The 27,280-nt window shown below is 34.0% G+C and overlaps 1 protein-coding gene across 2 annotated transcripts in view; it reads right to left on the minus strand.

Moving 5' to 3' along the window:
- Positions 1-1,425: 1,425 nt before the first annotated feature.
- The window catches only part of SNX16 (sorting nexin 16), a 42,377-nt gene continuing 16,522 nt past the window's right edge, over positions 1,426-27,280 (minus strand). For both annotated transcript variants that reach the window (XM_032421548.1, XM_032421547.1), the window contains 4 exons: positions 16,067-16,136; positions 5,336-5,472; positions 4,694-4,813; positions 1,426-3,759 (listed from right to left, as the gene is read on the minus strand). In XM_032421548.1, the coding sequence (XP_032277439.1) occupies positions 3,666-3,759; positions 4,694-4,813; positions 5,336-5,472; positions 16,067-16,136 (421 nt within the window). In that variant the 3' untranslated portion in view covers positions 1,426-3,665. The remainder of the gene's footprint in view (positions 3,760-4,693; positions 4,814-5,335; positions 5,473-16,066; positions 16,137-27,280) is intronic.

The raw sequence follows: 27,280 nt of genomic DNA on the forward strand, positions 1-27,280 counted from the left end.
CAATGAATGGTGGTATTTGCGATATAGGGTTACTGGAAAACTGGACTGGCAGATGAACTAATACTAAGAAATAATCCTCCAGATATGGGCTTAATCACCCCAAGGTGGGCTTTTCATTTCACATGATAGCAAAGAACTTTAGCCAGCATCTCACTAATATTTCTTTGATTACAGTTAGCTAGGTTGCAAACATTTCATTAGAGCAAAGTCTATACCAAGTCTTATCTGTATCTATTACAATAAAACACTGACTTTAGCTATTGAGTATACATTAGCCATATTGTTTATTATTGTTTCGTGTGGAGCTAATGACACTATTGTACTTTTCTGTAAGTAATACACAGGGAAGTCGTAAGTGGGTTCTTCTAATTTGAGGCTATGGTTAAAACCATAAACAGAGTTTATCAATATTGTGTTTTGACCAAGAACATAGCTTACCCATTTCTAAGTTTGCATTCCATATTCACTGGTCCTACTTAAGAACATCTTTTAAAGGGAAGAATTTAGCTTTGTGTAATTCCTGCCATCCTTAATGGTGCGGTAATTGTGTTAGTACAGGCTATGACAGGTTCTTACCTAATGGAGTCTAAAATATCATTCAATTCTGAGACTTTACCAGAACAAAAATACATCTGTTCTAATTGAAGACCTTAAATAGGGAGGAAAATTGGGGTTGAGAAAATAAGAAAAATAAAGTCATGTTTACTACACAGAATACAACTCCTAAGGTTCTATATGGTAGCTACAGGCAAACTACAATTTGGCTTAAGGCTGCCCCCCGCCCCCCCCAAAAAAACAAATCAAAAAAGAGAAAGACAGTAATAGAGTCTTTAAGATAAAAACAAATCAATTCTTTAAGAAAAGCACCGGTTTTACTGCTGCTGAAACCTAAGAGAATTTTCTCTCATGAGTCCTCATAAAGGGCACAGTGTGGTGTAGCCGCTTAAAAACACATGTGTTGAAAATCCAAGTTCTGATGATTGTTTTGCTAGTAGAAGCCAAGAGCACAGAAGCAAAGTGCAATGCAGTAAGGGTAATTCTATTATCTTTTGGAGGAACTAAAACGTGGATCAAATATGTAGCTCTTTGAAAATCTTCCAGAGGATACAATTTAGATTCCTTTCTTTACTGGTTGAGAATACAGGCTTGTTTTTAACATAATCCTCAAACTCCTCTATTCCTGTAAGAAAACCCATTTCAAAACTACACAAATTATTTTTAGAGCTAAGACCACTGTTCCCTTCTAATATCACAAATGGTTGAAGTAGACTACATAGACTATTTATCTGAGGAACAGGGTTTTCTAAATAAATGTGCTTTAAATGTCTACTCTCAGAATGGTAGACAAATAAAGTACATTTTAAAATGCTGGTTTATGGTTTTAGTACCTACACATGAACTTAATTTTTAAAAGGTTAAGTTAAAAGATTATTCACAAAAGTGTTTCCTGTTTGAATTATGTCCAATTTTTTTTATTAATTTTGGTTACATTTGAAGTGCACTGCACCTATTCACAAAGACTTAAAATGATCAGTAATACAAAATGTAAACCTAAAAAAAAAATCATAAAGTCATTCCACATCTGTGAAATGCAGCAGTTAAGTACAATTAAATTTATAATAATTATAAGGGATAGAGAGAACATGAAATTGAAGGGAAAAATGATATTCAAGATCTAAACAACACAGCTATTGCTACACTGAAAAAATAATTTATTAAATGAATATAGTACTGGGAATAAAATGCATCATAAAAGTAAAAAAAGTAAATTCTAAATATAAATAGTGGTTTATTTAATTAACAAGAGATTTTCTTCACCCATCCAAAACTTTACATACAATCTTCTGAAAGGCCAGATTTTGAAAGTGTATGGTTCACTTTAAAACAGACATGTACGTAGCACTATAATATCTGGAATTTAGCAAATATCATCTTGTCATTAGACTAAAAATTATATTAATTTAAATGATTGTTCTTTGTAAGCCTTTTTAAGCCTAGAATATTTTGAAATGAACAAAGAGAATAGTTTATTATATTCTTCCTATCTCCCAGGATAGTAAACACACTTCTAGTATACTTTGTGGAAAATACTCTGAGAACATGTGCATTTTCACAAAGGCTTTTAAAATTTTTGGTACTTTGGTAAGGAGCAGTTTCCTTTTTAGATCAAAAGTTGACAACAGCCACTTGATCTCTTAATCTACATAAATAGAATTTTAACAACTACATTTTAATATGTACATCAAGATACTGATAAACTTTTAGATAGTGAAGAAAACAAAACTGGAGATTGTTATTCTATTTTCCCAGTAAGTTTTCCTCAGCTTTTAGAAAGCACATGCAGTTCAATATACCAACCGGGATTTCAAAATGCTAGCAGGATTACAACACTTATTAACAGCAATATGCAAAGCAGTGGAAATAGAAAATAAATGAGTAACTTCATATAGTAAAAACGAAACAAGGCACTTTCAACAACTATAAGCAAATCTGAAATAAACACCTTTTCATAAAGCTGACTCACAGACCCTAGCAGACTGGTATAAAAGTGAAATAGTGAAGGCACTACATAATTCTTTTTCTTAACTCCACTTACTAAAGAAATTCACCAATTAAACTTGGCACAAAGAAGTTTAATTATCATAAAGTGCATCACTTGGCTAAATATATTAAAAGGAAAATCAGCCTTAATACATTATAGCAACATATTCACATATACAGAAATAAAAATGCAATCCCAGGAGTCAATGTAGTTAAGGAACTTTATAGTATATATGGCTTTTTATTTTGTATTTTTTTGTATAACTCCCTATTTGCTTAGAATCTTTATTTTCAAAAGAGTATACCTTGATTAGCAAAAAGAGGTAGTATTCCGAAAGAGGACAACTCACTGCTTCTACAGGTAGAGATCTGAGATAAAGATATGTGGAAAATAAACAAGTACAACATATTATAATAAACTAGACACTTACTATAGTATTCTGATAATGAATCAGCTTTTAAAATCAAGGTTATTTTATCACTTTAGCTACATTATTATATGTTACTATAGCTCTCTGAAATAGTTTTCCTTTGGTATTATAAAGTTTTCTTTTTTTTTTAAATAGCAATAACATTGCAAACAGGCAATTTTTATTTACAAATGGTAAACGTGTCAATATTTAAAACTTAATTCATCTTTACCACTGATTTAAACCACTAATGAAAATATATTATGTCAGAGATACAAAGAAGTATATATCAACCAGATAGTAACATGCATTTAATGTCCATTTAACTGATAAAATTGGCATTTTAAACACAAACACAAACACGCACACCACACACAAGAGTGCTCACACACATATTCATTTGGAGCAATATATTGGCAAAATACCAAAATAACTTATGCACATCATTTAAGAATTGAGTCTTGATAACAGAACTCTAACTAGATTTTTTTTTTTAGTGTATTAAATACAAAGTTTGGATAAAAGACAATTTAAAGCAGCAGTGAATACATTTCTATCCCAATAACTTAAAAAAACTTTTCTTTATGTAAACTTTAATACATGTGCAATCTTTCTGTTTTCTGTAAATGCTTCAGTCTTTTTTCTTTTTAAATATTTGCCACTCTATTCTAAATTTGCTGAAACATATACATGGAAGGAACTGCTTGTCATGTATTAGTCTTCTGCATTGTACGCCACTTCTGCAACTTCTATGTCCGATACAGAATTTTCAGGTTCACTAAAACTTAAGCATGGCTTATCATCAGTTCTGCAAGAAAAGAGAAAGATGTCAATGAAGAGATAAGATACATGCTATTTCACTTCGCTATTACCTTTAAAATTTTTTAATCTAATGTAGAGATTATTTAAATATTAATGGGAAAATATTTAATGGAAAAGAATATTTAAATATTTGATCAGAAATTTTATATAGATATTTTTAACGATTTTATTTATTTATTTGACAGAGAGAGAGAGAGACCACAAGTAGGGGGAGCTGGAGAGGGAGAAGCAGGCTCCCCACTGAGAAGGGAGCCCAACACGGGGCTTGATCCCAGGACCCCGGGATCATGACCCGAGCCAAAAGCAGCCGCTTAACCAACTGAGCCACCCAGGCGCTCCAAGAAGTTTTATATTTTTAAGTTGTCATTACCAGACAACACCTTTGAAGATATATTTTTAACTCTTTCAGCTCTCCCAACTACCATTTATCACTAAAAATCCAGTTTATAATGACCTTTACCAACATAAATCTGTTCTCATAATTACAGCTTAGCTGCTACCACTAAAGTATTAATAATGACTTTGGATTTATAAGTAATAAATATTCTATGTGCTTTCAAATATACTATCTTTCCATCATTCCTGTTAGGTAGGCAGGCTTGTTGCTATTACACTATCCCACTTTTTGAATGGAAAAAGACTGAGGGAGATTAATTTGTCAAGCTTTACAAAATTAAGGAATTAACTGAATGGTTAATTTAGACACATCTTCAAAGTAAGTAATAATGTTTACAGCCTAGATGACAAAGACTCATTTTTAGGGAGAGCCTACAATATCTATAGTCTTTCTTTATTTGCTCAGCAGATTCACGATACAATAACACTGAGTTCACACAAAAAAAATACTCTCTAGAGTATTATTGACTATTTCCCTCTAATTATTCAGATGATTAGGCTATAATAAACCAAATATTATTTACCTAGATTCTTCATGCAAAACATCTTGATCAACCTCAAGTGTGGAGGACTCCACCTTTGGGATGTGTCCACCTTCTGTTTCTGACATGTGCAGTGATTCTTCAGGTTCTAAAGACAATGTTCTAAAAGCAAATTAAAGCAACAAGTTATTTTCTACAAATAAAGTATGTATTGGTTTATTTTTGTGAATACATGTAACTTTAGTAGTCTTTAGCTATTCTTAATACGGCTAATAGATTGCTGACTCTGGGAGTCAACAGAGAAATTAGTACTTATGATTAATGTAAAATGGTTTTAATATCAATTCAATATATGCTGACAAGAACGTAAACTACAACTTTCATATGTGAAAAGTTGGCAGAAATGCCTAGAAACAAAGATACCATTTAAACAGGTTAAAATGAATAATGTTTATCTTGAACAGCTAGAGGCTTATATTTCTGATGTTTCCTATCCTTCAAATGTTCAACCTTCTAAATAAATTATCAAAAGGCAATTTTCCCAATCTACAAAAAAGGTACACCAAGAGTCTTAAGACTTTTGGAATTGGAAATTTCCTAAATCATATTAAAATGCAAGGGCATTTAGCCCAGAGTATTAAAAGTTTAATGAGTAAGTCTAAAAATGCAAGTATCACAATACACCTGATTCTGCTCTCTAGAGTTTCTATATGAAGTTGCTTTTCATTCAGCAGTTTCTTCAGTGATTCCACCTCTTTCTGTTTTTCAAGTAGTTCTTTTTGAAAACGGTAGTTTGTCTCTTCTAAAGTTTCACAGAAAGCCTTAAAAAAAAATGCAAAAAAAATTAATTACTTATGCAGTAACGTCCTCAAGAGCATTTATTTGAAGAGTTAAAGAACATAATCAAAATAATATGTATGCAGCCCCAACAATTTGTTCTCTTCCCTCATCTTTTTTGGTCTCTGCTATCTTGATACTCAGTCCCCACACGTACCAGGGGGACTTCTGACTACAAGTCCCCTTTCTTGAGAATTGTTAATCAGTAAACGACGGTGCTTGAAATGAGTATGTGATAACGCTCTAGTGTAGAATTGGGGAAAAAACGACCAAGTTTTAAGTTTTTATTCTCCTTCATTTATTTTTGCCCAGTCCTAGATGAATATACTTTTTTGAAAAACTGTGGCTATTCATTTGTATTAGCTTAGCAGTGATACTATTGTAACCACCTCCTCCATAGCACCTAAACAATGTTGGGGTTTTTTTCCACATTGCTTTCCTCTTGCTTCTGCTATTCCCATAGTCATTCAAAATTGACATTCTATCCTTCATGCCCAGAATACTAAATACTGCTGACATAAAGATTAAAACAAACAAAATCGTATTACCATAAAAAATGGTGTCATGAAAAAATGTCGTTCACTTATTTTGATGAGGCTTTCAGTGTTACTGATCAATTCTTTTAATTATTCCTAGTCATCTGTCACTCCCTGTCCTGTCATTTCTGTGACTATTTTAAACCTTCACCCCTGGCAAGTCCCCTACAATGTGTTACTATTACTAATTCCAAAACCAGCAGATGATCTTGATTCCTATACCAGAAAAAAAAAAAAAAATCACTGACTCCCTGAATCTCATCTACCTTCACATCCTGTTCTTTTTCTCAAGAACATGTGACTCTTCAAGTTATTTTATCTACTCTTTCTCCTCTGGAAGCGTGCTCAATCACATACACTTTCTCTTAAATTTTCAACCTTTCCCCCTCCTCTGGACCCTAAATTTACTCAATAAACATGACTGAAGTTGGTTAAGTAAATCCTAAAAATTTCTCCATAAAAAAAAAAATAAAACATCTCCACCTCCCTCTTGATCTTGAGTCTCTCTAGCTAACTCATCTCCTTCCTTTCAAAATAAAAAAAATTATCACAAAAGGTTTTTATCACCCAAATTTAGCCCCCCATTTACTTCTAAAATCATTAAATTAGGAGTTTTGCTCTCTTTTTCTCTACTAACTATGCCCAGGCAAAGGCTAACAATGACCTTCTAGTTGTCAAATCCAAAGTATTGTTTTTCTTGACTTCACTGCGTGTCACTATTGACTTAAAAAAAAAAAAAAAAAAAAAAAATGGAATCCTTTCTCATTGGCCTCCATAAAACTTCCTGGTTCACTTCTTAACTTTGACAGTTACTTTTTAGATTTCTATTTGTTCTTTGCATGTGGGCATTCATCAAAGTTTTGCCCTTGGTTATATATTCTCTTGCTCTATATGTCATCCCTGGGCAATTGCACTTACTGTTAACACTTCAGCTCTCATCTCTACTATATGCTATCATCTTCCAATGTATTTGTTGTTGTTGTTGTTAATCTCCAGCCCTCAACCTTTCCTGAGTGCATAGACATCATTCATATATCTACTGTTCCTCTTCAATTAGATGTACCAATGGCAAGTCAAATAGCGTTCACAAGGGAATATCTATTCTACTACCTCATCATCAAAGCCACCAAGCAGGCATCTTAGATCAGCCCATTTCCCTAATTTCTATGGCCCAAGGATAACCAAGACTTTCCACCTTTCCCTTCCCCTCATCCCCTACTGCCTCATCAATACCTCTTGTGTTTTTGTCATTTGTTCTCATTTCTACAGTCTTCAGTTCTCAACCAAACTACACCACCAGTAAACTAATTGGCTTACCTATGTTTACTTTGGCAATCTAAGTTGGCTTTCTTACAAACAGATCTGATCATGTTACCTATGATTTAATACTGCCTAAATAATAAGGCCAAATATCTTACCTTGGCAAATGAAGTACCTTATGATGTGACATATGCCTTTTACCCCAACTTCATAGCTTGCTGTATTTACCTTTCCTTTCCTCTGGTCCTCTGCATAACCCCATGTTCCACCCAACTGAATTACTTTCAGTTTCTCAAATATTTGTCTTTATATAGATGGAAGTATATAATACATATCATTCTGCAGCTTGCTTTTTATCTAATGACATAAGATGAACCTTATAAACATTTCCAAATTAAAAAATCTGGGTATATTCACATTATGAAAAAACTGAACAGTGTTCAACTATCATGCAAATAGAACCTAGGAACACAGAGAAAAACAAAATAAATGAACCACACATAACTTCCATTGATAACAGTACGGGTGACCAGACAAACTAAGGCCTCTGGCTATAAAATACCTAGCTAAAAAACCCAACTTTTAAAACAGCTATGTGGGCAAGAAATAGAGGTAAGTCTCAGGGAACAAAAACAAAGAGAAATGAAAACAAGTGCCACCAGCATGTGTACTGACATAGCTTTGGGTAGTGGGCGAAGGAGGAGTGACGAGAGTTTTCTTTTTGGTAACTTTGAACTTTAAACACCAAGAGGGAACAAGAGATGAGTCAGGCACATTTTAAAGGCTAGTGACAAGAAAAATGAGATACTCAGGAATAAAGTAAGGACTCTAAAGAGCTAAGCCATTAATAAAAGTCACTCATCAACACAGGAATACATCAAGGAAGAATGTTTGTCTCATCTTGGCCTCTACATGGGAGAGGTAAAGTCTTCCCTGAAGAATCTACAACCATGGGCTAATGCCTCATGTGGATTTTGGATTGAATTCATACTATCACAATTAGTCAGAAATACCCAAGCTTAGAAAATAGTATAAAAAATGGTCCAGGATCAATGATACTAAATGTATCTCTGCAGAAGCAAACAAACTTCTATGGAAGGATGTACCCTCAACTTTGGCTGTTCAGTGTTCCTGGAGACAAAGTTATAATCAAAGTAAATTTATAATTCAAAATTACAAAACACATTAGGATATCATCCACTGAAAAGAAGGATTAGATTTCCATAAACTTCAAATAGCATATTACTAGAAAAAGATTATAAAATATGAACATGTATAATGACATGAAAATATATTTTTAAAGCCACTATTAAAAAATATCAAGTATATCTGAGATAAAACAAGAGAATGTCAAGACATGAAAAGTATAGTCAATATTATTAAGATCCCCCCCCTTTTTTTTTTTAAAGATTTTACTTACTTATCTGACAGAGAAAGGGAGAGAGCACAAGCAGGGGGAATGTCAGGCAGATGGAGAGGGAGAAGCAGGCTCCCAGCTAAGCAGGGAGACCGATGCAGGGCTCGGTCCCAGGACCCTGAGATCATGACCTGAGCTGAAGGCAGATGCTTAACCGATTGAGCCACCCAGGTGTCCCAATATTATTAAGATCTTAATGGAAGTATCAAATAGTAGAATAATCTTATCTGAAGACGACAGAGTGAACTGGAAGCTAGAACTAAGAAAATTACATAATTTATTCATTGAAGAATAAAACATAGGGAGATGGAGACAGATAACATGAAAGAAAGGTTAAGACAGATGGAAAAGGAAAATAACTTAACACATAATATTTATAAATTGAGTTCCTAAAATAGAGAACGGAGAGAATGAGGAGAAGCAATACTCAGTGAGAAAACAGCAGAAAATTTTCAGAACTGATTAAATACTAGCATTTTCAGATTTGGGAAGAATAATGCATCCCAATGAAGACAAAAATAAACACCACCCACACACACAATAGTAAAACTGCAAATGGTAAAATCAAAGAGAAGGTCTCTAAAATACTAGGAAGCGAAAACAGTTTACTAGAAGGGGACAACAATGAACTGAGAATAGATGTTTCACAGCAAGGGTCTACAGCAAAGGCAGCGGGAAAGACCTCAAAGCACTGAGAAGAAGGACTATCCAGGTGGAATTCTAGACCCAGTTAAATCATACTTCAAGAATGAGAGCAAGATTAAAAAATTTCAGACATTAAAGACCTAAACATTACCAACACACATTCACTGAAACAACTATTAAACGATGTACTTTAAGAGCAGTTAACTGAGCCCCAATGGGAAGAGTGAGATGAAAAACTAGGAATGGTGATGAAAGGAAGTGACAAGTGTGCAGGTAATTAAAGAAAGCAATGGCTCACTTTGGGGAGGCTGTAAACAACTTGGTTCTAAATTATTTGATGAGAACAATATATGGCCATTAAATAAAAGACCGTGAATACAGAGCTTAGAAGCCAAGAGTACAGGGAAAAAGGGAAGAAAGAAAACTCATTAAGTATATAAAAGGAAGGAAAGGAGAAAAAGCAAGGTAAATAAAAGGTACAAAATAAAATGGCAGAAATAAATACACATATATTGGTAATTACTGGACACATCACAATAAACTCACCAGTTAAAAACCAGATTTTTCTGTTTGTATCAAAAACCAAAAATTTCCTTCTATGATGCTGACAAGAAACACACTTTCCTTTTTTTTTAAGATTATTTATTTATTTGAGAGAGAGAGAGAGAGAGGGAGAGCACAGAGGGAGAAGCAGACTCCCCGCTGAGCAGAGAGCCCACCCTGGGGCTCGATCCCAGCACCCTGAGATCATGACCTGAGCCAAAGGCAGACTCAACCGACTGAGCCACTCAGGCTCCCCAAGAAACACACTTTATTATTATTATTTTAAACGATTTTATTTATTCATTTGAGACACAGAGATACAGAGAAAGAAAGAGCATGAGCAGGGGGGAGAAGCAAAGGGAGAGGGAGAAGTAGACTCCCCAGTGAGCTGGGAGCTCGATGCTGGGCTTGACGTGGAACTCGATCCCAGAACCTGGAGATCATGACCCGAGCTGAAGGCAGATGCCCAACCATCTGAGCCACCCAGGCGCCCCAAGAAACACACTTTAAATATAAAGATAGAAAAATATTTCTCAGGCAACAGGCAAATCTGCTTTCTCCCCCACAAAAGGCATAGTTTTATTAATCTCAGAGCAATGTATTTCAAGTGGAAAACTTGCGGCACAAAGAGTCACTACCTAATAATAAAAGGAATGATTATGATTCCCTAAGGATATTTCAACTACAGAATTCCAAAAAAAAAAAAAAATTAACAACCAACCATTATGAGTGAATTCAATATACTACTTTTGGTAATTAAAGATATGTTAAGAGATTTTTAAAAATCATGAGAAAACAGCCTTACATCAATGTATTTTAAAATCTGTACAAATTGGCCAATTTTCTAAAAAAAAAAAATACATCAAAATTGAGCCCTAACGAAACAGACAATCTGAATAAACTCTATTCATTAAAGAAACTTAATCAGTTGTTAAAAATCTACCCATAAAACTACTGAACAAACGAAAGAAAATATCAGACTCAGGTTGTTTTACAGGTGAGTTCTAATGAATACTCAGGGAACGAACAATACTGATCTTATTCAAATGGTTCTGGAGAAAAGAAAAAGAGACTATTTCTCAACTTGTAAGACTGGTATAATCCTGATGCCAGATCCAATGACAATAACAGAGAGGAAAATTATATTGTAAAAATTCTAAATAAAATCATTACAATCCAAATCCAGCAATTAAAAAAAAATGCTGAATTAATGAATTAATCCCAGAGGTGAATGTTTTATCATTTGAGAATCTATCAGTGTGATTTACCACATATCATATTAAAAAAACCCCATATGATCATCTTTATAGACAGAAGCAAAAGTATTAATAACATACACATACCACAACCTTTAGCAAAGTAGGAATAGAACTTCTTTAACCTAAAAAAAAGATATAAACAAACACAACCCACAACTTCCAGCTGCTTGTAGGAAATACCATATCCAATGGTGAAAAACAGAATCATTTCCTTTAAAGTCAGAACAGAAGAAAAGGATGTTTGCCATAACTGCTTTTATTTAACTCTAAAGATCCCAGGTAGCACAAAAAAATATGAAAATGGAATGAAAAGTATTAAGGATTAAAAAGGAAAAACCACAATTGTTAGTATTTCAAGGGATATGATTATATATATAGAAAACCTAAAAGGATCTACAAACTAATGAGAGTTTTCACCGAAGATGTAACATATAAAATATATATAAAACAATAATGGAACGGTAATAAATTAAAATATAATAGGGGCGCCTAGGTGGCTCAGTCACTGAGTGTCTGCCTTTGGCTCAGGTCATGATCTCAGAGTCCTGGGACTGAGCCCCGTATCGGGCTCCCTGATCAGCGGGGAGCCTGTTTCTCTCTCTGCCTGCCACTCCCCCTATTTGTTCTCTCTCTCTCTCGGTCAAATAAATAATAAAATCTTAAAAGAAAAAGATATAATAAAAATACCAATTATGATTAAAAAACCCTAAAATAATAAATTCTACAGGTTTCCCTAACAGTTTTAGGAAAAAATTTAACCTTTATTGAAGACTTTTATTTTATTTTATTTTATTTTTTTTTTTTAAAGATTTTATTTATTTGAGACAGAGAGAATGAGAGAGAGAGAGAGCACATGAGAGGGGGGGAGGGTCAGAGGGAGAAGCAGGCTCCCTGCCGAGCAGGGAGCCCGATGCGGGACTCGATCCAGGGACTCCAGGATCATGACCTGAGCCGAAGGCAGTCGCTTAACCAACTGAGCCACCCAGGCACCCTATTGAAGACTTTTAAAAAAGACCTAAATAAAGCAAAGATCTTATTGATAGGAAGATTCAATTCTATAATGACTCTCCTCTTCAAAATTAATCAATAAATATAATTTCAAACAAAATGCCACCAGGATCTTTCATGAAACTCACAAGTCGATTCTAAAATTCATATGGAAAAACAAATAGTCAATTTTGAAGACGAACAAGGAAGGGAAACCTTGTCTTGCCAGATTCAAAAATTATAAAGCTACAGTAATTAATTAACACAGTATGGACTCAATAAAGAAATAGAATAATTATAATAATAAAAGTAAATAGAAATTCTGAAATTGAAAAGCACAATAGCTGAAGTGAAAAATTAACATGAGGGGCTGAACAGCAGATCTGAAATGACAGAAAAATGAGTCCGTGAGCTTGAACATAGATCAATAGAAATTATTCAGTCTGAAGAACAGAGGAAAAATGATTGAAAAGAAAATGAACAGCACTTCAGAAACAATGTGAAGTATACAAACATATGGATAATGGGAATCCCAGAAGGAGAAGGGCAAGAGAAAAGGACTGAAAAATTATTTGAAGAAATAATGGCCAACAACTTCCTAAGTCTGATGTAGAGCATTAATCTGCAAAATCCAAGAAGCTCAATGAAGCCAAATTTTGATAAACACCTTGATATATCATAATCAAACTGCTGAAAGTCAAAGAAAAAAATCTTGAAAGTAGCAAGGGCAGAATGGCTCATCATGTCCATGGAAGCAATATAATTAAAGGCTGACTTTTCATCAGAAACAATGGAAGCCAGAAGACAGAGGAATGACACAAAGTAGTGGAAGAAAAAAAACTATCAATAACTATCCTTCATAAATGAACATTCCCAGTAAACAAATACTGAGAATTTGTTGCCATCAGACCTGCCTTACAAAAATACTAATGGAAGGAAGGCCTTGAAGCTGAAAGAATGTGATACCAGATGATAATATCAATCCACAGCAAGGAATGAAGAGGGCTGGAAATAGTAAATATATGGATAAATATAAAAGAGTTTATAACATATTTTTCTCATTTCTTCTCTTAATTTCTTTATAAGAAAAAAGACTGTGTAAAGAAATAATTATTATACTGTATTACTGGGTTTATGACATAGATTTAAAATATGTAATAAATAATAGGGGTGTCTGGCTGGCTCAGTCAGTGGAGCATGTGACTCTTCATCTCAGGACCATGCTGGGCCTAGAGCTTACTTAAAAAAAAATATGTAATTATAGCAACACCAAGGAGGGGGGATGAAAAAGATGTACTGGAGCTAAGTTTATAATTCCCTGGAATTAAGCATTACTCTGAAGTAGACTGTTAAGATGCATACTGTAATACCTAGAGCAACCATTAAAAAATAAAAAAGTAAAAATTTCTATAGAGGAATCAAACTGGCATACAAAAAATATTTATTTCACACAATAGTAGGCAGTAAAGGAGTAAGAGGACCAAAACAGATGAGACAGGTAGAAATAAATTGCAAAATGGCAGATGTAAAGATGTCAGACTGAACAAAAGACCAAGACCCAACTATATGCTATATCCAAGAGACAGACCTTAGATTGAAAGACACAAATTGAAAGCAAAAAAAAAAAAGAAAAAAAGTGGGGGGGGGGAAGATATACTATGTAAAGAGTAACCATAAGAAAGCTATAATAAACAAGACCGTGTGGTATTGGCATAAGGATAGGTAACTAGATCAATGGAAGAGAATTAAGAGTCCAGAAACAAACCCATTCCTTCGTTTATTTGATTTTTGATAAAGGTGCCAACACAATAAAGGGTATTGGCACAATTAGGTATCTATAGGAACTTAAGACCCTTACCTCATACCTTATAAATATCTGTTAGGTCAGGATAGATTACAGACTTAATATAAGAGCTGAAACTATAAAACTTCTAGAAAAAAAATGAAGGAGAAAACTTTTGTGACCCTGTGTTAGGTAAAGAGTTTTTTGTTTTTTGTTTTTAAAGTAGGTTCCACGCCCAACATGGAACTTGAACTCATGAGCCCGAGATCAAGAGTTGGATGCTCTACCGACTGAGATAGCCAGGCGCCCCTGGGTAAAGAGTTCTTAATGATACAACACCATAAGCCATAACAAAAGTGATAAAATGAACTTCATTAAAATTAAACACATTAGTACTTTAAAAGACATCATTAAGAAGATGAAAAGACACATACAGATCAGGAGAAAATATTTGCAAATCAGATATCTTTGATAAAGGACTTTTATTCAAAATAAAGAAGTTTTACAACTCAATAAAACAGCCAAACAAAAAAAAGGGGGGGGGGGCAAAAGACTTAAACAGACAATTCATCAAACATATAAATGGCTAAAAGACACATGAAAAAGTGATCAACAAATTTAAAAAAAGTGACCAACATAAAAAATTAGGGAAATGCAAATTAAAACTATAGTACAATACCACTACACACCCATAAGAATGACTACACTCCAAAGACAGATAAATCACACTTATGAGGACATGGATAAACTGGAACTCTCAAATACTAGTGGTGGGAATGTAAAACGGTATAGCTACTTCAAAAACAGTTTGTAAGTTTCTTTAAAAAGTTAAACATAATTTGCCATATAAGCAAATATTCCATTTCTAGGGATCAGTCCAAGAGAAATGAAGACAAATGTCAACACAAAGCCTCTATGAGATTGTTCACAGCAGCATTATTCAAAATAGCACAAAAGTGGAAACTATTCAAATGTCCAACTGGTGACTAGATAAACAAAATGTGGTATATGCAAACAACGAAAAACCATGCAGCAACAAAAAATATTGCTATATATTCTATATATTCATAGAAGCTATATCATGGTTGACCCTCAAAAACATGATGCTAAGTGAAAGAATGTAGATGTAAAGATTATATACTGTATATGTTATGCATACTGCATTTGTAAAATATTATGTATATTGAATACTGAACACACACACACACACACACGACTCTATTTACATAAAATGTACAGAAAAGGCAAATTTGTAGAAACTGAAAGCACATCAGTAGTTGTCTGGAGCTGGGAGTGTTGGACTGATGGCGAAATGGCTTGTAGGAATTTTTTTCAAGGGAATTTCTAAAACTGAATTATGGTGATGGTGGCATAGTTCTATAAATTTACTAAAAATTATTAAATTATACATTTACAATGGAATAGCAAATAGCTAATTTTATGGATGAAATTTTTACTTCAATAAAGCTATTTCCAAAAAGCTATGGCATTCACTCTAATACAAAGAACAGATTCAGTTTAACTGAAAACATTACAAATCTACCAATTAAATCTGTTCCATTTAAATGCCATTGAACATTAGGGGAAAAAAACTTGCATAAAATCCTACCTAATCTATTATTACCAAATCTGTTTTGTGAATCTAGCCAATTGCTTCGAGAAATAGGCCACTCTAACACATCAATTAGCGTAATTTGAGGAGCATCAAGCTTGAGTTGAATTGATAACAAGACAATAACTTCTACTTCTGAAGGGTACATTTTAATTGATTTTAATTGTAGGTTCTTTACTTTGATATTTAGATGGAAGAAAACTCAGCATACAAACAGCATTTTTAAATGTAGTAAAATAAATTTCTGTATGATTTTTTTCAAATAGTAAAAATAAGGAGGAAAAGAAATGCAAGATTTAATTTTAGAGCTTCATTGATGGCATGACATTTATGAACTTTTATTTTTTTCACTGAACTAGGTTCATGTATTTCAATGAAAGACACCTTTGACTCAAACATTAAAAGCTTTCTGTGTAAAACTATGATGGTGTGAAATTATAATATTTTGCTGTTTGCTATCCCATTCAAGAAACAATGTAGTTATTGTACTGTGTTATTTGTTCCCCTTTCCATGTGATATATAATACAGCACTTACCCTGCTTTCTTCTAGGCTATCAAACGGGCCTGGTGGATCATCCAGACAAAGAAATTCTCTCACTGCAAGGCTTTTCAAAGGGAAAAAAAAAAAAAAAAAAATAAGCTGGGGTACAAATAAGTTTACAAAAGACAGAAAGCGAAAGTTACTTTGAAGATATACAGTGTTTTAAGCAAGTTGGTTTTGGGGATATACCAAAAGCAGCAAGTTGGTTTATGTGTTTTCACACAACCAACCAAATACAAATATAAAATCTATGGAAGATACAAAGATTTTAAACCATTTTCTAAGATCTTATGAACATAGAGACTGTAAATTCATACTGCAGGAGATAAAATGTAAGTCAGAATAATGGTATAGGAAACCAACCTAAATGATGAATAGAAACAGTATTACTTCCAAAATTATTAATTTAAACTAATCTAAAAATGTCATTATCTTGTTATGAAGAAATACCATTTCTAATTTATACTTTATTTGTTTCATTGTCAGGAGATGCTTCTAAAGTAACTGAAAAATATTTACTCTGAAACAAGTTAAAGATTTTTCTTGCAATCATGTTTATTACAGTAATTTACATAAATATTTTCCCTGAAGAGTTTAAGAGAAAAAAATACTGAACAACTCATTTCTGAATTACCATAAATTTCAAAATAATGAAATACAGTTGACCCTTCAACCACACAGGGGTTAGGGGTGCTGACCCCCTGTGTAGCTGAAAATCTGCATATAACTTTTGACTCTTCAAAAAGTTAACTACTGGGGCACCTGGGTGGCTCAGATGGTTAAGTGTCTGCCTTCGGCTCAGGTCATGATCCCAGGGTCCTGGGATCGAGCTCCGCATCGGGTTCCCTGCTTGGCGGGGAACCTGCTTCTCCCTCTCCCTCAACTGTTCCCCCTGCTTGTGCTCTCTCTCTCTCTCTGTCAAATAAATAAATAAAATCTTTAAAAAAAAAAAAAAGTTAACTACTAATAGCCTACTGTTGACTGGAAGCCTTCTCCGTAACATAAATGGTCAATTAACCCATATATTGTATATTATATACTGCATTTTTACAATAAAGTAAGCTAGAGAAAGGAAAATGTTATTTAGAAAATCATAAGGAAAATACATTTATAGTATTATGCTGTAAAAAATCTGTGTATCAGAGGATCTATGCAGTTCAAACCTGTGTTGTTCAAGGGAGCAACTGTAATATGGTATTGTTGTCTTTGGCAATTATCAGAAATAGGTTAAAACGGTAGAAAACTTAAGTTCCTTGTTACAAAAATACTCACCTTCCTAAAAGCAATTTTGGACTGAGAGGCAACTCTGTGTACATGTTAGAACAAACATGGAGACTTAAAATTTTTAGGTATAAAAGGATAAAAATATGGTATTTTGATATACTGTATAGATGTCAACCTATGCTGAAAAGGGGATGTACATTGGGGTTCATACTGGGTCAGATGGGTTGATGATGACAGGGGATGGTCCTGAAGAGACAAATGGGTGGAATATACATTGAAGCCTTTCAAAAGTAAAAATAATGTGAATTAGTATAGAGAGTGGTGTTAAGAAATTAATCCAGAAGATTGCAAAGACAGAACAAAGAGGAGTAAATCTGTGGACGATAAAATCTTGACAATACAGGTAATAAAGGACACAGATTCAGGGAAACTGAAAAAAAACTTGAGTATTCATAATCATGAAATTATAGAGATGGAAAGGATCTTAAATGTGATCTAGCTGCTTTTTAAAAAATGTGATCCATAGTATGCTTTTTATCCTTTTCATGTGTTCAGCCAAGAGTATACCTAAACAACTCCAGGAATAGGGAACGTTCCACCTCTTAGAATAAACCATCTTATGTTTGAAAAATACTAAAAATTAGAGAATTATTTCTTCTAGTGAGCTGAAATTTTTCTCCCTGCAGCTTCTACTCATGAATCTTAGTTCTGCTTTTGAGCCATTCAGGGCAAATCTAAGTCCTTTTTCACATGATAACCCTAAAAGCACGTTGAGAATGTTACAGTTCCTCTAACCTTATATTCCCCCAAAGCAATACTAATACACTAATATTTTCTTTTTTTTTAATCCTGTAACAAAATTTATTGTGTACTTACAGCCTGTATGGTCTCTGCACTCATGGAACCAACGTTTTTCCCCCAGTTTTACTGAGGTGTAACTGACAATTAAAAATTGTATATATTTAAGGTGTGCAACTTGATTTAAGTATACATTGTAAAATGTGAACTACAATCAAGTTAATTAACATATCTATCGCCCCACAAAGTTATCATTTCTAATTTAAAGTACATTTCACACACAGGGCTTTCATATATCCTATTTCATTTAATTTTCACAATAATCATGTGAGGTGAAGACATTATATTTCCATTTTACAAATGATACCAAAGTTCAGAGAGTTAAAATGATTCATACAAGTGCAAGTGGTAGAGCAAGACTTTAAATCTGTCTGAGCAAAAATATGTGCCTTTTCACCTTTAAATTCTTTTCTGTTATATTATGTTTCATTTGGATCCTTTCCCCTTGCTGGTCACTTCCCTCAGAAAACATTCAACTTGTCTGTATCCTTTAACCAAGGCCTCTAGAATACTGCAATTGGTCTAAGAGCACAGAGAAGAACAGGACCACCACACATTCTTTTGGTTTAGCTATTATACTTCTATCTTCCCATTATTAGAAAACCAACTATTAGGCAAAAATTGAATCACAGGAAATAAACTGATCTTGGGACTGAGAGGTCAAAAGTCTAGATGAAACCCTGAGAACAGCCTTTAAGATTGATAAGGAAAGTGCATAGAAGTTTACAGAAGGGTCTTTTTTTCTTTTTAATACTTTCAGTGTATGATAACTCAATGTGAGACATTGTTTTCTTATAGCTTTACACCCAGACTTCCTCATTCTTTAGGAACATTTTTATGTTTGCAAATTACTCTAATTATTGAAATGCTGCTGCTACGAGAGACAAAGTAGTTAAGGGAATATATGTATCTCTTTTTATACCTTTGACTTACAGTAGAAATTTAGCCCAAGATCAACAGTGATGTTGACAATGTACCCAGCTGCATATCTTTTTTGGAGTGGCTTTTCTATTTCATTCTCTTTCCCTAAACATCTTTATGATCTATATTACCTCCCCATGACTTATTTTACAACTGAAAGTCTGTAGCTCTTAATCTCCTTCACCTAATATATAGCATAGGGAATATAGTCAGTAACATTGCAGTAACTTTGTAGTGACAGATGGTAACTAGACTTTCTGTGGGAATCATTTTATAATGTATAAAAATACTGAATCACTATGATGTACACTTGAAACTAATGGGATATTGTATATCAATTAATACTTCAGTAAAAAGAGAAAAATGTTTATGATCTATATAGCTCACTAGAGTGCTACTCAGACAAAATCCAATGGACTCCCTAAGTTTTTTTCCAATACAGCTCAAGGTCATATTCCATGCCCCACCTTCTTTAATCTGTAACATAAGAACGAAATTTAAAACTGGCTATACAACTCTGATTTATAAAATACTTTCTCAGGGTTTCACTACATTTCCTCGGTTTCAACAGGACTCAGGTGGCAGCGGAAGAGAGTCATTATGCTCAAACTATTCCCATAGGAGAGGGACACACAAGAATCTCTGGGAGATGGTAATGTTTGAGAAAACAATTTCTTTCACAGACATTCTGATACCTTTTTCCCCCCTAGAAAAGGAAACCTTTACCCCTGCGTGAGAATCACTGACTAGAGAACCTTATTTAGATTTGATCAATATTTGACTGCTTATGTGTGCCATGGTTCTGCTCACTGATTTCCTACATATTATCAATGTATAATTTATAAACAAATTAACTGAATTCAAATAAAATATAAATAGCAGAGTCTATTATTATTAAATGGTCTATAAATTAAATAGAAGTTAATTTTTTTCCAGAGAATTGAAGTTTTTATTTTATTTTTTTATTATGCTCAGTTAGCCACTGTATAGTACATCATTAGTTTTTGATGTAGTGTTCAATGATCCCTAGTTACGTATAACACCCAGTGCACATCACAACCTGTGCCCTCCTTAATACCCATCACCCTGTTACCCCCTAGAAGTCAATTTTTAAGAAGAAAGTCTTTCTTTTTTTCCTCCTTGTTCACTGAAAGGTTCAGTATAGCCCCCAATCTCTCCTCCATATTCAATCGTTAATACTTTTGCTTCCATTTGGCTATGATAATAAAGGTAAGAAAAACAGGATAAAAGAGAAACCTATCTAAGAGAAAAATCCAACAATCTGGAATTAAAAGGTAAAGAAAGACTTTGTATCTATTCCCTTTATTACCTAGAGTAGCTTTTTAGTGTGTTTGGGAAAACTATTTTAAAATTGAGATCAGTTGTTGACTTAGCTTGCCTGAAGATAAGGAGACCACAGATGGTATCCCTCAGCATTTTTTTATCTGAGCAAATTTGCCCTATAACGTTATTTCTTCCTCTGATTCTCTAAAAAAGTTTTCACAGTTTTACTATATTTTCGAACTTCTTAAAAAACTATTTCATGTGGGGAACTTTCATCTTCTATTTACTATTATATTTTACTTTTTTTCTTTCATAGATATGTATCTGTTTACATTTCAATTTTTTTTAAAAAACCAGTAATTTAATAGCTAAATGTACTCTTCATCTTGAAATGTATATTTAAAAAAAAACCCTTAAAACTAATGCCTATAATTCATTAAAAGGTCAATCAAGAACTAAGTAAAAAGTGCACTAAAAATACTAGATGCCAATTCTATCAAAATCAGATTAAGCACAAAAAGGCTACTGTATGAAAATATTCCTCAAGGATTTCAGACAGAAATGTTGTATCGGTTAGTATTTCTCTTCAGTATTCTCTAACAGCTAAAAGAAAATAACAAAAAATTGACATTAAACACAACCTGGAGAATAAGGACTCAGGGATCAAGGCTGGTGACAGTGAGGGTCACAGTGGAGATGGACTGGTTGGGTGTGAGGCTGAAGGGTTCACGTTTAGAATCCTGTGGTGGAATATGGAAGCAGTGGGGAACCAGTTTAGATCTTGATTATCTCTTGCCTAATTACTAGCCCACTTTTGTCCCTATGTTCAGTTTTATTCCTTCTAATCCAGAGTACTTAAAAAACAAACGTTTTATGTCAAACCCAGCTTAAAACCCATCTATGCCTCCTCTAGCAAGAGGGCACAAAGCCAAGATCCTTCTGTTGGCATAAAACACCTGCCTACATTTCAGTTTTAACTGTCTTTCCTAACTGACACTTCAAAAATAGTACATCTTCATGTCTATTTCATGCCTCCATACCTTTACTCATGCTTGCTGCTATTATCCTGGCCCATCCTTCCCACCTTTATCTGGCTAACTCATATTTATTCTTTGTGACTCAGCTCATCTATTTTCTCCTCATGGAGTCTTTTCTGACTAGATCCCCTTTCCTACCCATGTTAGGTTCAGTATTCTTTTTTTAAATTTTTTTTCAGAGAGAGAGTGAGAGAGAGAGAATGCACATGTGCGTGTGCGTGCAAGGGAGCCAGGTGCGTGAGCGGGCAGGTGCATGAATGGGTGTGTGAACTGGTGGGGAGGGGCAGAGGGAGAGGGAGAGAGAGAATCTCAAGCAGGGTCCATGCCCAGCTCAAAGCCCCATGTGGGGCTCGATCTCACGACTCTGAGATCATGACCTGAGCCGGAATCAGTCTCTTAAGCGACTGAGTTATGCAGGAGCCCCTAGGTTCAATATTCTTATATGTATTACCATAGCACCTTGAAGAGATCCCTTTCACAGCACTTATTACACTGTATTATTAGTATTGTCTGTTTATCAAACCAAGTATTGTCTGTTTATCAGTATCAAGTATTGTCTGCTTCACCAAAAGGTGGATGATGTTTCTGGACTGTAGAGACCATATTCAAACCAATTAGCACAGCATAGAGTAAGTATTCCACAAATAATGACTTTATTTGTAAGAGTTATACAATTAGAAAAAAATTTAATGCAACTGTTAAGAGCATCAGAACAAATTTCTATCCACTGTTACAGATAAACACTCTACTACAATTCTCAAATTTGAGATGGATTTTAGGTTTTAACAGATACTCCTACTTTCACAAGAAGGTAAACTCTGAATAGCAACAAGACCAAAAGTCTTAAGAGTTAAAAGGTCAAAATCTGGTTGTTTCTGATGGTGTGACCTTAAGATTCATGAGGAAGTACAATAAAAAGAATAGGATATGAGAAATTTAGAGTTGAAAGGGAACTTTTAGAAGCTACTTAGCTCAATTACCTCATTTTCCAATTGAAGACATTGATTAAAATCAGGTAAGCAATTGACTAAAATTATTTCACTACTCAGCCCAAAAAAACGAATTTTGCATAAGGTCTCTGACACCCAATTTAATTAGATAAGAGTTTAGAGGTATCTGAATACAAAATATCTGGCTTCATTGCATTTTAAAAAACTGTCCATAATTGAATGTCTACCAAACTAACATTAGTGGTGAAAATCACTTGACCAATCTTAGCAATAATGTGTTGGTTCTCATGAGTTGGCATATGAGCTATTGCATATATAACTGAATTTTTCTTTCATTATAAAAATACTAAGACTAACCTAACTTCTCTTGATAATATCTTTATATATAAAAACAATTTACATACGTTAAAAAAATTTCCTGTGAGAACATAGTTCAGGTTGAAAATGCTTAAAAATAGTTTAAGTATTCTTGTTCAAGAATTATAGAATTACTGAATTTTACCATTAGAAGAGACCTAAGAAGTCATCTAATCCAATATATCCCATTTAATAATCCCCCCTTCAATACCACTAATGGTTATTTAGCCTTTTTAAATACTTAAGGTAAAGAGAAACTTTCTCAAAAAAAAAAAAAAAAAAAAAAAGCAGAATATTTTTATATTCGATAGCCTGAAATGATATGTAATTCTTTCTTATCTGAACTGATAGGGTCTTCCTCTAATTTCTCACTATTATTCCTAGTTTTACATGTTAGTCTTGCTATTAAAAATGAGGTCCTTGGATCAGCATCACCTAGAAACCTGTTAGAAATGCAGAATCTTCGCTCCAGACCTGCTGATTCAGGGCTTCACTTTAACAAGATACACTAGTTGCAGAGACACTGTTTTAAAGCTAAGTATCGTCTGATTAATCTTTCTCCCCATCACAATCTTTCAAATATGTGAAGATGGCTATTTTATCCCCCAAGTACTTTTGCTTTTTAAAGGGTAAATATTATCATTTTTTTTCAATTGCTCCTTCATGTAAATTCTTCTACACTATTTTTTTTTTTTTTTACTATGAACTGCTGTTAATGCAAATCCATCCTGACCTTTTTTTTTTTTTCTTAACACATATAGAATTTAAAACATGAATTTTTGGCACTGAAGTCCTTATAGATGGATGGTAATATGAAAAAAATTATATAATTTAACCCCTCTATTTTAAAGAATTAAAAAGAAAAAAACTTGGTAAATCAGGATATTTGTATAGTGCTTCTGAAAATAGAGAATAGTAAAATATTTGCTGTGCTGATTAAATGATGCAACAATTTCAAAGTAGCATAAGATAGTATAAACCAGTAAATAACTGTACTTATAATATATAAAATATGTCATTTATAATATATAATTTGTAAATAACTATATATAGCAAATAACTATAACCCAATTGTGCAGTGTAAGACTTTTCCCCTCAATCCATCTTTAGACATCCTTCACCGTGACAGTCACATGCTGCTGGCACAGGACCTGTGTCTTCTTGCTTCTGCATTTTGATAGCATACTCCCTCTCATTTGTAAGGTCCTTATTCACCTTCTCCTTGTCGGTCCAAATATCATTAATTCTTTAAAATCCAGCTCAAATGTCACCCTCTAGGAAGCCTCCTCTAATTCTCCCAGTCAATAGTTCTCTCTCTCTTCCCCCTCTGAAAGAGATCTAACTCTACTCATGATAGTTTTTTTGCGGTGACTATGCCTCTTATTCAATTTTCTTGATTAAAGGATCAGTATCTAATGCACCTTTGTGTACTACACTACCTTATATAGAGTGAGACCTAAATAAATATTTATGGAACAGACAAAATTAATAATAAATCCTTTGATTTATTGAAATCTTAAAAATATTAAGTTTTTAATGTTTTCTTACTTTGTATTTTCTAAATGCATCTGAAAATAATATTACCTTAAAACTTTCAGACCAACAATCCTTAGTATCCTTTCAGTTCTTATTTCTTCTACTTCTGCTTTGTTACAGTTAGAGAGGTTATAATATTAAGAGCTGCCAGTTATGTAACGGCAAGCTCTTAGCCAACATGAATGTTAAGAAGTAACTGTGTTGTGAAGCATTAAGGATATAAAAAAAGGAAAGTGAAAGGACTACAATTATAAATCTATAAAGAATTAATATCAAATAATTACTTGGCCATGTAAAGATAGTAATTTTTCTATGCTGCCATTACAACTCTAAAAGGATGCTAATAGGTATACCAACAGGTAATTTACAACTAATTGATGTTTTAAGTAGTGATTCTTTTTTTTTCTTAAGATTTATTTATTTATTTGAGAGAGAGAGAGCACGCGCGCGAGTGTGAGCGTGAGCGTGGCTAGGAGGGGCAGAGGGAGAGGGTGAGAGAGAGTCTCAAGCATACTCTATGCTGAGCATGGAGCCCACAGAGGGGGGCGTGATCTCACAACCCTGAGCTAAAACCAAGAGTTGGACGCTTAACCAAATGAGCCACCCAGGCACCCCTAAATACTGATTCTTAAATGTTGTTTTAGGTTTTCATACAGATGTGTTGAGATTTTCTCTTTTCTCCTTTTCTCCCTTAGGGGAAATTCATAAATGCCTTTTGGCAATCCTACACTTCCTAGGTATCTTCTAGTTATTTGTTTATGGCTCATATTTATCTTCCTACCCATAATTTTAATTTAGCCTTCAATGTTCTCAAATCCTACTTCCTACTTCCAGTATTGCTTGATCATTGAACAAAGGACCAATCTTCCCCTTCTCTGAGTTCCTGCTACTTTTATAACCTGTATCATACAAGTAGCCTTTCATAAACTCCCTTATTTTGTTCATACAGAAGCCGAATTTCTTCAAATGAATTTTAAGACCAATGAGTACACCCTCAGTTTCTTTCATATCCTTCTTGGGTCGACACAGAGCAAATGCTTAAGATACAGATAAATAACTCTTCTTCCCCTCCCTTTACTCAAGCTTTAAACAGAAGCTTATTAAGAAGCTTTTTAAACTGTGAAATAAATAATGGTACCCATAACCCACAAAAAAGATAATGGTTACTCTAGAATAAACAAGGCATAAATACTTCATCTTGAGTTCAATTTATCTGACAGTAATCCCTAAATGTTTGATGATGCAACATGACAAAGGCAAGTAAGTAGGCAAATGTGAGGCGCACTACATTCTTTCATGTAAGACTTCTTAGAACTTTCAATACTCTAGGAATGTCAAATGAAACCTTTTCCAATTTATTTGGCCAAGAAAATTTGTTTCTCTGAAACACCTATTTATGAGTTGAGCAAGACCACTACCACTGTTCTTAAAGTATACAGTCTTAGGGGTGCCTGGGTGACTCAGCTAGCTGAGTGTCCCATTCCTGGTTTTGGCTCAGGTCATGATCTCATGGGTGGTGAGATCAAGCCCCACGTCCGGCTCCGCACTCAGCAAGGGAGTATGTTTGAAGATTCTCTCCCTCTGCTCCTTCCAGCCTCAAATAAATAAATAAATCTTTAAAAAAAAGTGTACAGTTTTAGTAACAGGATCTCAAATGTACCTTATATGCCTACCTTAGAGACAGAGATCTACTACCCATAATTTTTAAAAAAATGAGACAAAACTAAGATATGCTTTCACTATTTAAAAAATCAAGATATCACAAAATCAGTTTATTAATGTGGTTTATATTATTTAATATTTCAATATATAAAAATAGAGTATAGTCATTTATAGAATAAATTTGATTTTAAGTCACCACAATATTTTTTTTTTTTAAAGATTTTATTTATTTATTTGAGAGAGAGGATGAGAGGAGAGAGAGAGCACATGAGAGGGGGGAGGGTCAGAGGGAGAAGCAGACTCCCTGCTGAGCAGGGAGCCTGATGTGGGACTCGATCCCGGGACTCCAGGATCATGACCTGAGCTGAAGGCAGTTGCTCAACCAACTGAGCCACCCAGGCGCCCCTCACCACAATATTTTTAATACTAAGACATAAAGGTTTACTGAATAAAAGAGAAGATAAAGGGGATAAGATATGTATGTTGACTTTTTAGCTGTAAAAGTCTTCTTTTGGTATGGTCTAAGATATATGTTCTTCAAAAGGCTCTTGCTATGATTTTAGAGTTTGTTGGTTTTTATTCCTGCTTTGTGTGTCTGAATTAACACTAGCCCTTTTTTTCTTTTGAGATGTAAAAATTTTGAAAAGTAGGGAGCACCCACGTTCCCCCGCCTAGAACACACAATCACTAATATTTTGTCATATTTCCTTCAAACTTGTTTCTTATAAATAATACAATAGCAAATATCCAGCCATTTGTTTAACAGGTACTCTTACTGAGCACAGACTTTGTATTAGCACTGTGTTAAGTGCTGCACATTGAATCGTGAGCAAAACAGCCAAATGACCTACAATTACATATGCACTTTACAACCCGGTAGGAGAAACACAATCAAATAATCAGAGAAATACTTACAAACTGAAATGCTGAGATTAAAGTACCAACCAGCCTTTCTCAGCTGGGATTCCATGAGAGAATCAGATGCTAAGGACAATGACTTGAGGGACTATTTTCTCAATGCCCTTAAGACTGGCACATAGCTAGTACCATCCTGGAAGTACAGGTGAGAAGTTAATTCATACATACAATGGGTGTCTCACTTAAGGCACTAGGATTTGTCTCTCAGAACCAGCTGAGGACTGGTACAGATTCTATAAGAAAGAACTAAACTTTGGTGGTGGTGGTGGTAAGTGAGGGGATGGTTAGAAAAGCCCAAGGAAGTGAAGTCTTTAACTGAAATATGAAGGATATATAGATATTATCTAGGCCAGGGCTGGGTGGGGTAGTAGTGTGAAACATTGTCTTTCCAGGGAACAAACATTGTCTTTCCTTTGAAGGCCCTAAGGGACAAAGGAACAAGGTGATTTTGGAGAATTAAA

The sequence above is a fragment of the Phoca vitulina genome, unplaced genomic scaffold (assembly GCF_004348235.1).
Source record: "Phoca vitulina isolate PV1807 unplaced genomic scaffold, GSC_HSeal_1.0 scaffold25, whole genome shotgun sequence".
In the NCBI taxonomy this organism is placed as follows: Eukaryota; Metazoa; Chordata; class Mammalia; order Carnivora; family Phocidae; genus Phoca; species Phoca vitulina.